This window comes from Anomaloglossus baeobatrachus, chromosome 4 (assembly GCF_048569485.1).
Source record: "Anomaloglossus baeobatrachus isolate aAnoBae1 chromosome 4, aAnoBae1.hap1, whole genome shotgun sequence".
NCBI lineage: Eukaryota > Metazoa > Chordata > Amphibia > Anura > Aromobatidae > Anomaloglossus > Anomaloglossus baeobatrachus.
The window spans coordinates 416,997,869-417,009,949 of NC_134356.1; the positions used below are offsets into that span (position 1 = coordinate 416,997,869).

At 47.9% G+C, this 12,081-nt stretch overlaps 1 protein-coding gene across 3 annotated transcripts in view; it reads right to left on the reverse strand.

Moving 5' to 3' along the window:
• NRF1 (nuclear respiratory factor 1) overlaps window positions 1–12,081 on the reverse strand; it is a 109,570-nt gene that overhangs the window by 18,135 nt on the left and 79,354 nt on the right. For all 3 annotated transcript variants that reach the window (XM_075345359.1, XM_075345357.1, XM_075345360.1), the window contains exon 9: window positions 9,860–10,017. In XM_075345359.1, the coding sequence (XP_075201474.1) occupies window positions 9,860–10,017 (158 nt within the window). The remainder of the gene's footprint in view (window positions 1–9,859; window positions 10,018–12,081) is intronic.

Sequence of the window (12,081 nt, forward strand, 5' to 3'; positions counted from 1 at the left end):
AAAAAAAAAAACCAAAAAAAAAAGCCATAAAAACAGTGGGTGCATATATGAATATGAACCTAAGGACAGCTTGAATTCTGCTGAAATACACTCCTCACATTGAAATGCAACACAAAGAAGAAAAAGTCATTCAATTATTGAAATCACAGGATTTATAGACATGTTACTGATATGGAAATGTTGAAAAAATGGAAACAAAAACATCTTGAAATATTCAGCATGAAGACCAGGTGCAGAAATACACATACTTACACGCTTTCACTTCTATGAATGATGTTATTAATACTTATCTGATAAATGTTCTTCTACAATAAATGGACTTGGAATGGAAATCACCTAAAGCTACTGCTGGCAGCCGCCATTGCAATTGCATGTGAGATGTTGTCAATGTGTGACAAGTTTGGGGACGCGACAGGCCATGGTAGCATGTTTAGGCCACACAGGTTGCTCACAGTGGCACAAACAACATGTGGTGTGGCGTTTTTGTGTTGAATCGTCTCCTAAGACACTTTGAAGAATTGGCAGTACCACTGGTTCTTGATTGATCCATTCTGCTCTGCAAGTGAAATTAGACAACTCTGACCAAGCCTAAGGCATCAAACAGCGTGTACACAACCATGAGAAGGTGTTTGCACGTCAATGGGCTATGAAAGACGTTCAGCTACTGGTGTCCATTGTCCTTACACCACCGCACTTAAAAAAGGTTATAGTGTACAGCGAGACATCAATGAAGACTAGAATGAAAGTCTATTCTCCTCGGTGCTGAGTGGTGCTTTTGTTTTGGACACAGTGATAGCAGGTGATTGGTTCAGAGAACAAGTAAACATTTATGTGGAACGTCACACTGGGATTATGGTGGTATAATGTATAGGAACAATCCAGGTACACGAATATCTCAGGGTTACATTAATATAGTTGTGGAACCAGTGATATGGGCATTCCTTTAAAGCATCTCAGGGGGAATTTTTCAAAATAGGCCGCATAATGCTGGTGCTACTGTGAGCAACCAGCGTAGCCTAAAGGTGCTACCATTGCCTACATCTCCGAAATGGTTTCCCATCGAGCACATCAGGAACATCATTGTCGGCAAAAGTATAGGGAGCTGCAAGCAGCAGATCGACAATTTGCATGCCCAAAAGTATACAGCATGCCAGACCGTTCATCAGAAAACGATTTATATCGCATGCATTTCTAAATTCATACTTGCTAGTGAATAAATCAAGGTTTGGAAAATGTTGTTTCCATTTATTAACCAATTGCACATCATTAACATGCCTATCAATTCTAAAGTTTAAAAAAAGAAAAAAATTCTATATCCATATTATGTATTTAATTTGGGTTTGAGCAGCCTTCTTCCTAAACCCACAAAATTGTGCAGAGTTTTATTGATATTTATTTTGGTTATGTTTTTTTACATTTGTCTTTTTCAGTGTTCTTTTAGGTAGACTGAAAACAACAATTCTGACCTTTTTTTACCTTTAATTTTATATCTGGATAAAACAGACTTATGGAAGCAGCAATGCCACATTTTTATATATACATTTTTTTTTTTTTTCTCTCCAATAAAATAAAAGAAGTGTGATTTCAGGGTACTTGAACCAGCAATTGTCTGACTGCTTATACTAAACCCGAGATACCACAAGTTAAATTGAAAAAGGATGTCTCCTATGAAGCTCAGCTGTGGCTGATCATTACAGGAGCACCCAAGGTGACAAGTGATGGGTGCCTCCATAGAAGGGGCCTAGCTCCCATTGATGTTCTGAGATCGCGTTTTGATGCTGTCGATGTAATGTTTTCTATAATGTGTAGAGCGGACTAAGTGATAGTGCCCTCTCCACACACTATGATCCCAGCGCCGACATACACTACAGTTCAAAATTTTAGGGTCGCACAGACAATTGTGTCTTTTCCATGAAAAAACACACTTATTTATCAAATGAGTTGCATAATAAATAGAAAATATAGTCCAGACATTGACTAGGTTAGAAGAAGGGAATTTTGTTTACTTACCGTAAATTCCTTTTCTTCTAGCTCCAATTGGGAGACCCAGACAATTGGGTGTATAGGCTATGCCTCCGGAGGCCGCACAAAGTATTACACTAAAAGTGTAAAGCCCCTCCCCTTCTGCCTATACACCCCCCGTGCTCCCACGGGCTCCTCAGTTTTGGTGCAAAAGCAAGAAGGAGGAAAAGAATTATAAACTGGTTTAAAGTAAATTCAATCCGAAGGAATATTGGAGAACTGAAACCATTCAACATGAACAACATGTGTACACACAAAAAAACAGGGGCGGGTGCTGGGTCTCCCAATTGGAGCTAGAAGAAAAGGAATTTACGGTAAGTAAACAAAATTCCCTTCTTCTTTGTCGCTCCATTGGGAGACCCAGACAATTGGGACGTCCAAAAGCAGTCCCTGGGTGGGTAAAATAATACCTCGTGATAGAGCCGTAAAACGGCCCCTTCCTACAGGTGGGCAACCGCCGCCTGAAGGACTCGTCTACCTAGGCTGGCATCCGCCGAAGCATAGGTATGCACCTGATAGTGTTTCGTGAAAGTGTGCAGGCTCGACCAGGTAGCTGCCTGACACACCTGCTGAGCCGTAGCCTGGTGCCTCAAAGCCCAGGACGCGCCCACGGCTCTGGTAGAATGGGCCTTCAGCCCTGAGGGAACCGGAAGCCCAGCAGAACGGTAAGCTTCGAGAATTGGTTCCTTGATCCACCGAGCCAGGGTTGATTTGGAAGCCTGTGACCCTTTACGCTGGCCAGCGACAAGGACAAAGAGTGCATCCGAGCGGCGCAGGGGCGCCGTCCGAGAAATGCAGAGCCTGAGTGCTCTCACCAGATCTAACAAGTGCAAATCCTTTTCACATTGGTGAACCGGATGAGGACAAAAAGAAGGTAAGGAGATATCCTGATTGAGATGAAAGGGGGAAACCACTTTAGGGAGAAATTCCTGAACCGCACGCAGAACCACCTTGTCCTGGTGAAACACCACGAAAGGGGCTTTGCATGACAGCGCTGCTAGCTCAGACACTCTCCGAAGTGAAGTGACTGCTACTAGAAAAACCACTTTCTGCGAAAGGCGTGAGAGAGAAATATCTCTCATTGGCTCGAATGGTGGTTTCTGAAGAACCATCAGCACCCTGTTCAGATCCCAGGGTTCTAACGGCCGCTTGTAAGGAGGAACGATGTGACAAACCCCCTACAGGAACGTGCGTACCTGTGGAAGTCTGGCTAGGCGCTTCTGGAAAAACACAGAGAGCGCTGAGACTTGTCCCTTAAGGGAGCCGAGCGACAAACCCTTTTCCAGTCCAGATTGAAGGAAGGACAGAAAAGTGGGCAAGGCAAAAGGCCAGGGAGAAAAACCCTGAGCAGAGCACCACGACAGGAATATTTTCCACGTCCTGTGGTAGATCTTGGCGGACGTTGGTTTCCTAGCCTGTCTCATAGTGTCAATGACGTCTTGAGATAACCCTGAAGACGCTAGGATCCAGGACTCAATGGCCACACAGTCAGGTTGAGGGCCGCAGAATTCAGATGGAAAAACGGCGCTTGAGATAGCAAGTCTGGTCGGTCTGGTAGTGCCCACGGTTGGCCGACCGTGAGATGCCCCAGATCCGGGTACCACGACCGCCTCGGCCAGTCTGGAGCGACGAGGATGACGCGGCGGCAGTCGGCCCTAATCTTGCGTAACACTCTGGGCAACAGTGCCAACGGAGGAAACACATAAGGGAGCTGAAACTGCGACCAACCCTGAACTAAGGCGTCTGCCGCCAGAGCTCTGGGATCTTGAGACCGTGCCATGAACGTCGGTACCTTGTTGTTGTGCCAGGACGCCATGAGGTCGACGTCCGGCACCCCCCAGCGGCAACAGATCTCCTGAAACACGTCCGGGTGAAGGGACCATTCCCCTGCGTCCATGCCCTGGCGACTGAGATAATCTGCTTCCCAGTTTTCCACGCCTGGCATGTGAACTGCAGAGATGGTGGAGGCCGTGGCTTCCACCCACATCAAAATCCGCCGGACTTCCTGGAAGGCTTGCCGACTGCGTGTGCCGCCTTGGTGGTTGATGTATGCCACCGCTGTGGAATTGTCCGACTGAATTCGGATCTGCTTGCCTTCCAGCCACTGCTGGAATGCTTTCAGGGCAAGATACACTGCCCGTATTTCCAGAACATTGATCTGAAGCGAGGACTCTTGCTGGGTCCACGTACCCTGAGCCCTGTGGTGGAGAAAAACCGCTCCCCACCCTGACAGACTCGCATCCGTCGTGACCACCTCCCAGGATGGGGGTAGGAAGGATTTCCCCTTCGATAATGAAGTGGGAAGAAGCCACCACCGAGGGGAAGCTTTGGTCGCCTGAGAGAGGGAGACGTTCCTGTCGAGGGACGTCGGCTTCCTGTCCCATTTGCGTAGGATGTCCCATTGAAGAGGACGCAGGTGAAACTGGGCGAAAGGGACTGCCTCCATTGCTGCCACCATCTTCCCCAGGAAGTGCATGAGGCGCCTCAAGGGGTGTGACTGGCCTTGAAGGAGAGATTGTACCCCTTTCTGTAGTGACCGCTGCTTGATCAGCGGAAGCTTCACTATCGCTGAGAGGGTATGAAACTCCATGCCAAGGTATGTCAGCGATTGGGCCGGTGTCAGATTTGACTTTGGAAAATTGATGATCCACCCGAAACTCTGGAGAGTCTCCAGGGTAGCGTCGAGGCTGTGTTGGCATGCCTCTTGAGAGGGTGCCTTGATCAACAGATCGTCCAAGTACGGGATCACCGAGTGACCCTGAGAGTGGAGGACCGCTACTACAGTAGCCATAACCTTGGTGAAAACCCGTGGGGCTGTTGCCAGGCCGAACGGCAGTGCCACGAACTGCAGGTGTTCGTTTTCTATGGCGAAGCGCAAGAAGCGCTGGTGCTCTGGAGCAATCGGTATGTGGAGATAAGCATCTTTGATATCGATCGATGCAAGGAAATCTCCTTGGGACATTGAGGCGATGACGGAGCGGAGGGATTCCATCCGGAACCGCCTGGTCTTTACGTGTTTGTGGAGAAGTTTCAGGTCCAGGACAGGACGGAAAGACCCGTCCTTCTTTGGGACCGCAAACAAGTTGGAGTAAAAACCGTGGCCCTGTTGCTGAAGAGGAACAGGGACCACCACTCCTTCTGCCTTCAGAGTGCCCAGCGCCTGCAGAAGAGCCTCGGCTCGCTCGGGAGGCAGGGATGACCTGAAGAATCGAGTCGGGGGACGAGAGGTGAACTCTATCTTGTAACCGTGAGACAGAAGGTCTCTCACCCAACGGTCTTTTTACCCGTGGCAGCCAGGTGTCGCAAAAGCGGGAGAGCCTGCCACCGACCGAGGATGCGGAGTGAGGAGGCCGAAAGTCATGAGGAAGCCGCTTTGGTAGCGGCACCTCCGGTGGTCTTTTTAGGACGTGACTTAGACCGCCATGCATCAGAGTTCCTTTGATCTTTCTGAGGCCTTTTGGACGAGGAGAATTGGGACCTGCCCGCGCCCCGAAAGGACCGAAACCTCGACTGCCCCCTCCTCTGTTGGGGTATGTTCGGTTTGGGCTGGGGTAAGGATGTATCCTTTCCCTTGGATTGTTTGATGATTTCATCCAAACGCTCGCCAAACAATCGGTCGCCAGAAATTGGCAAACTAGTTTAGCGCTTTTTGGAAGCAGAATCTGCCTTCCATTCCCGTAGCCACAAGGCCCTGCGTAGTACCACCGAATTGGCGGCTGCAACCGCCGTACGGCTCGCAGAGTCCAGGACAGCATTAATAGCGTAAGACGCAAATGCCGACGTCTGAGTGGTTATGGACGCCACCTGTGGCGCGGACGTGCGTGTGGCTGCGTCAATTTGCGCTTGACCTGCTGAGATAGCTTGTAGCGCCCATACGGCTGCGAATGCTGGGGCAAAAGAAGCGCCGATAGCTTCATAGATGGATTTCAACCAGAGCTCCATCTGCCTGTCAGTGGCATCTGTGAGTGAAGCCCCATCTTCCACTGCAAGTATGGATCTAGCTGCCAGTCTGGAGATTGGAGGATCCACTTTGGGACACTGAGCCCAACTTTTGACCACGTCAGGGGGAAAGGGATAACGTGTATCCTTAAGACGCTTAGAAAAACGCTTATCTGGACAAGCATGGTGATTCTGGACTGCCTCTCTGAAATCAGAGTGGTCCAGAAACATACTCGGTGTACGCTTGGGAAACCTGAAACGGAATTTCTCCTGCTGAGAAGCCGACTCCTCCGCCGGAGGAGCTGAGGGAGAAATATCCAGCATTAGATTGATGGACGCAATAAGATCGTTCACTATGGCGTCCCCGTCAGGAGTATCAAGATTGAGAGCGGCCTCAGGATCAGAATCCTGATCAACTGTCTCCGCTTCATCAACCAGAGATTCCCCCCTCTGAGACCCTGCACAATATGATGATGTCGAGGGAAATTCTAAGCGAGCTCGCTTAGTCGGTCTGGGGCTGGGGTCTGTGTCAGAACCCTCAGCCTGGGACCCATGAGATACCCCGGGAGGACATTGTTGGTCCAACTGAGGTGGGCCAGGGAACAAAGATTCAACAGAGTCCCTGTGCTGAGATACCGGCCTGGACTGCAAGGCTTCTAGTATCTTAGCCATAGTCTCAGAGAGTTTTGCAAACTCCGTCCCCGTCACCTGGACAATGTCAGCAGGTGGCTCCCCCTGGGCCCCTCTTAGCAGAGGCTCTGGCTGAGTAAGTGCCACAGGGGCCGAACAGTGCACACAATGAGGGTCAGTGGAACCTGCCGGTAGCGGGGTCGTACATGCGGCGCAGGCAGCATAAAAAGCCTGTGTTTTGGCACCCCTGCCTTTCGTGGGCGCCATGCTATTATCTTCCCTGATAGGGTATATAGCCAGAATCAACTGTGCACCATACAGTGTAAAATATATATACCATAAACATATAATGTTACACTACTGCACAATGGGGCTAGCACCACAGGTGCTGCTTACCACCCGCTTAAAGCGGTTGTGAGGCCACCAGAGTCCCTGCCTGGGTCTCCCAGACTTTGTCCCCCTCTGCAGCGTCCGAGGAGCTGACAGGAATGGCTGCCGGCGTCCTGAGGAGAGGAGGGAGCCGTGGGCGTGACCCAGAGAGTTCGGGAACTGGTGCCCGCACTGTGCACAGTGAGGGGGGTGGAGTATGCAAAGCATGCTCCGGCCCTCAGTGCTGCTCGTTCTGTGCAGCGTCCCGCCCTTCCCCTGCCTGTCAGGGCTGGGGGTGGGAAGAAAAGAAACTAGGCCGCAAAAAGCCGGGGACTCTAGTAATAAACGCGGCCGCCGTAAAAGCGCGGCCGGCGTGGAAGTCCCCGGCGCACTACAAGTCCCAGCCGCGCCGCTGTGTTTCCGTGGCAGCGGCGGTCAGTGCGGCAGTCCCTATACATAAACACACTCAGCAACGCTGAGTGTGTAATGGCACATATTAACCCGGTCAGCGCCGCGGTCCCCGGTGCACTAGCACACCCAGCAAAGCTGGAGTGTTGCTGTGCGCTGTCCCCACAGGGATACAGAGTACCTCCAAGTAGCAGGGCCATGTCCCTGAACGATACCCGGCTCCTATCCAGCAGGCTCCACAGGAGTTGTGGATGAAGCACGGTCTCAGTGCCTGGAGACCAATAGGATCCCACTTCACCCAGAGCCCTGAGGGGGATGGGGAAGGAAAACAGCATGTGGGCTCCAGCCTCCGTACCCGCAATGGATACCTCAACCTTAACCACACCGCCGACAAGAGTGGGGTGAGAAGGGAGCATGCTGGGGGCCCTATATGGGCCCACTTTTCTTCCATCCGATATAGTCAGCAGCTGCTGCTGACCAATCTGTGGAGCTGTGCGTGCATGTCTGCCTCCTTCGCACAAAGCAAAAAAACTGAGGAGCCCGTGGGAGCACGAGGGGTGTATAGGCAGAAGGGGAGGGGCTTTACACTTTTAGTGTAATACTTTGTGCGGCCTCCGGAGGCATAGCCTATACACCCAATTGTCTGGGTCTCCCAATGGAGCGACAAAGAAATAATGATTTTTACTTGAAATAATAATTTTCTCCTTCAAAGTTTGCTTTTGGCACAGAATGCTCCTTTGCAGCAATTCCAGCTTTGCAGACCTTTGGCATTCTAGCTGTTAATTTGCTGTGGTAATCTGGAGATATTTCACCCCATGCTTCCAGACGCCCTCCCACAAGTTGGATTGGCTTGATGGGCACTTTTTGCGTACCATACGGTCAAGCTGCTCCCACAACAGCTCAATAGGGTTGAGATCTGGTGACTGGGCTGGCCACTCCATTACAGATAGAATACCAGCTGCCTGCTTCTTCCCTAAATCGTTCATGCATAATTTGGAGGTGTGCTTTGGGTCATTCACCTGTTGTAGAATGAAAATGGCTCCAGTCAAGCACTGTCCACAGGGTATGGCGTTGCAAAATGGAGTGATTGCCTTCCTTATTCAAAATCCCTTTTACATTGTAAAAATCTCCCACTTTACCAGCACCAAAGCAACCCCAGACCATCACATTACCTCCACCATGCTTGACAGATGGCATCAGGCACTCTTCCAGCATCTTTTCAGTTGTTCTGCGTCTCACAAATGTTCTTCTGTATGATCCAAACACCTCAAACTTCGATTAGTCTGTCCATAACACTTTTTTTCAATTTTCCTCTGTCCAATGTTTGTGTTCTTTTGCCCATATTAATCTTTTCCTTTTTTTAGCCAGTCTCAGATATAACTTTTTCTTTGCCACTCTGCCCTGAAGGCCAGGATCCCGGAGACACTGGCATTTTGTGGGTACTATTTAATGAAGCTGCCAGTTGAGGACATTTTCTCAAACTAGATACTCTAATGTACTTGTCTTGTTGCTCAGTTGTGCAGCGGAGCCTCAGACTTTTCTTTCTACTCTGGATAGAGCCTGTTTGTGCTCTCCTCTGAAGGGAGTAGTAGATATCATTGTAGGAAATCTTCAGTTTTTTGGCAATTTCTCGCATGGAATATCCTTAATTTCTAAGAACAAAAATACTGTCGAGTTTCACATGAAAGTTTTCTTTTTCTGGCCATTTTGAGAGCTTAATGGAACCAACAAATGTAATGCTCCAGATTCTCAACTAGCTCAAAGGTCAGTTTTATAGCTTCTCTAATCAGCAAAACTTTTTTCAGCTGTGCTAACATACTTGCACAAGGGTTTTCAAGGTATTTCTAAACATCCATTAGCCTTCTAACACAGTTAGCAAACACAATGTACTATTGAACACTGGAGTGGTGGTTGTTGGAAATGGGCCTCTATACACCCATGTAGATATTGCATTAAAAGCCAAACGTTTGCAGCTAGAATAGTCATTTACCACATTAACAATGTATAGAGTGTATTTCTGTTTAATTTAATGTTCGCTTCACTGAAAAAAAATGTGCTTCCCTTTCAAAAATAAGGATATATCTAAGTAACCCTAAACTTTTGAATTGTAGTGTATTTCATTTTGTGATAAGGGTTAATAGAAAACAAAATATATAATAATGCAATTTGATCATGATTTGCAATAGTGACATTTTTTCTACCCTTCACGGTTTAGCAAAATTCAGCAGTCCCTCTCCCTTCTGTAAGAGCGCCCCCTGCTGTTCTAGCACTGCATGGTACATTTTCCCATTTCAGTAGGTTGCTTTTTGTGCTGGGGCTTTTTTTTGTTAAAAAAAACCATGTTAAATGATTAAAAAAACGCAAACATTAACCAAATGACAATATATGAGCTTTATGACTGAAGGGACTAAACTAAAACATTTGGAGATATTGATCCATATACTAGTTAGCAAGCTAAAAACGTGAAATACACCTCAGATTTGTAATATACCTATTAAGAGCCATGGTCACCGTGGCTCCTGGTGCCATATCATGGGATGCCGCAACAGCAGCCTCAGCGAGAGACGCTACGGCTTGAGTGGCTTCAGAAGCTTGAGTAGTTTGAATGGTCATCTCTCCCCCTTGAAGTGTTGCCCAGTTCTGCTCCACCTGTGGGCAACCAAAAAGCTTAACATGACGTTACTAGCTTTCATATTCTTATGTCCGGTGTGCTGTTGTACAGCAACATACTTTACAGAGCTTGTATGTACAGCATTGCTTACAGTGAAGAACCGCTCCTTAACTATGCCATCTGATGCAGCATGCTACAATGCAGTATGCTTCTGTTATTTTTGTATGAAATACATCAGAAATAAGCTTTTAAGTATACAATCAGAGAAGAAAGAGTTATCACAGAATTGTGATATCATACATAACTTAGACGGAATATGGCCTACAGCATTTTTAAGTTCCTTCCAGGCACATGATCACTGGGATAAAATATACACATTCTTTCCATGACATAATGATCACTAAACAGGAATAGTAATAGGAACTGAATAAATCACCAGTCCTTAAAGTTGCCGGCTGATGTAAAGTTTAGGCAATGAAAATTTGTAGCTGAGGGAAGTGTTTTGCTGAACTAAATGACTAATTTAATGGTGAAAATTTACTTTTATTAAATAAATAAAACTCAGTGATAGAAACAGAAACTAGAAGTTAGGCTGCTTTTACACTACTTTTTTTTAGCATGCGTCATGAACGTTTTTTTTGCTGCAAAAGCGGATCCTGTTTTTGCAGAGAAAAACGCATGTGTTATTTTGCAGGATCCAGTCACTTAAAGTTTATGGGCGGGCATTGGAGTCATGTGATCGGGAGTGAGGGGAACTGAACGTGAGACTGGGAGCTGGCATCTGACAACTGTGGAGCTCGTAACCAAAGTAAACATCGGGTAACTTGCTTGGATACCCGATATTTACCTTGGTTACGAGCGTCTGCAGCTGCTAGGAGCCGGGCTCCCTGCACACTTAACCAAGGTAAACATCGGGTATCCAAGCAAGTTACCCGATGTTTACCTTGGTTACGAGCCTCTGCAGCTCTCAGGCAGGGGAGAGAGGGAGGGGGAGAAAGGGACTGATCACGCCAGGCTGGTTTCTGGGTATGCTCAGTAGAGCAAGCAGGATCCTGTCTATCAGCATGCCAGCGTTCACATACGTTTGCGTGCAGTATAGTCAGGATCCAGCAATTTGCAGTATTTGGACGCAGCTCAAAAACGCTACTTGTAAAAAAAAAAAAAAAAAAAAAGTTAAAAAACTGCATGTCGCGGGATCCTCACTATAACGCACGCAAACGCAGGTGAACGCATGTTGACGCGAGTCCATTGCAAATGCATTGAAATGAAAACGCATTTGCACTGGATCCGTTTTTGCGTTAAAGAAGGGAATTTTGTTTACTTACCGTAAATTCCTTTTCTTCTAGCTCCAATTGGGAGACCCAGACAGTGGGTGTATAGCTACTGCCCTCTGGAGGCCGCACAAAGAACTACACTTAAAAGTGTAAGGCCCCTCCCCTTCTGGCTATACACCCTCCCGTAGGAGTACAGATTCCTCAGTTTTAGTACCAAAGCAAGAAGGAGGAAAGCCAATAACAGTTTCAAAAACAAATTCAATCCGATAACACGATCGGAGAACTTAAGAAACAACATGAACAACATGTGCACCCGAAAAAACGAAACCCTAAGAACAAATAGGGCGGGTGCTGGGTCTCCCAATTGGAGCTAGAAGAAAAGGAATTTACGGTAAGTAAACAAAATTCCCTTCTTCTTTTTCGCTCCTAATTGGGAGACCCAGACAGTGGGACGTCCAAAAGCAGTCCCTGGGTGGGTAAAAAGATACCACATGAACGGGCTGTCAGACAGCCTCTTCCTACAGGTGGGCCACCGCCGCCTGAAGGACCTGTCTACCTAGGCTGGCATCTGCCGAAGCGTAGGTATGCACTTGATAGTGTTTGGTAAACGTGTGCAGACTCGACCAGGTAGCCGCCTGGCACACTTGCTGAGCCGTAGCCTGATGCCGTAATGCCCAGGACGCACCCACGGCTCTGGTAGAATGGGCCTTCAGTCCAGATGGAATCGGAAGCCCAGCAGAACGGTATGTGTGAAGAATTGGTTCCTTGATCCACCGCGCCAGGGTGGATTTGGAAGCTTGCGATCCCTTATGCTGACCAGCGACTAGG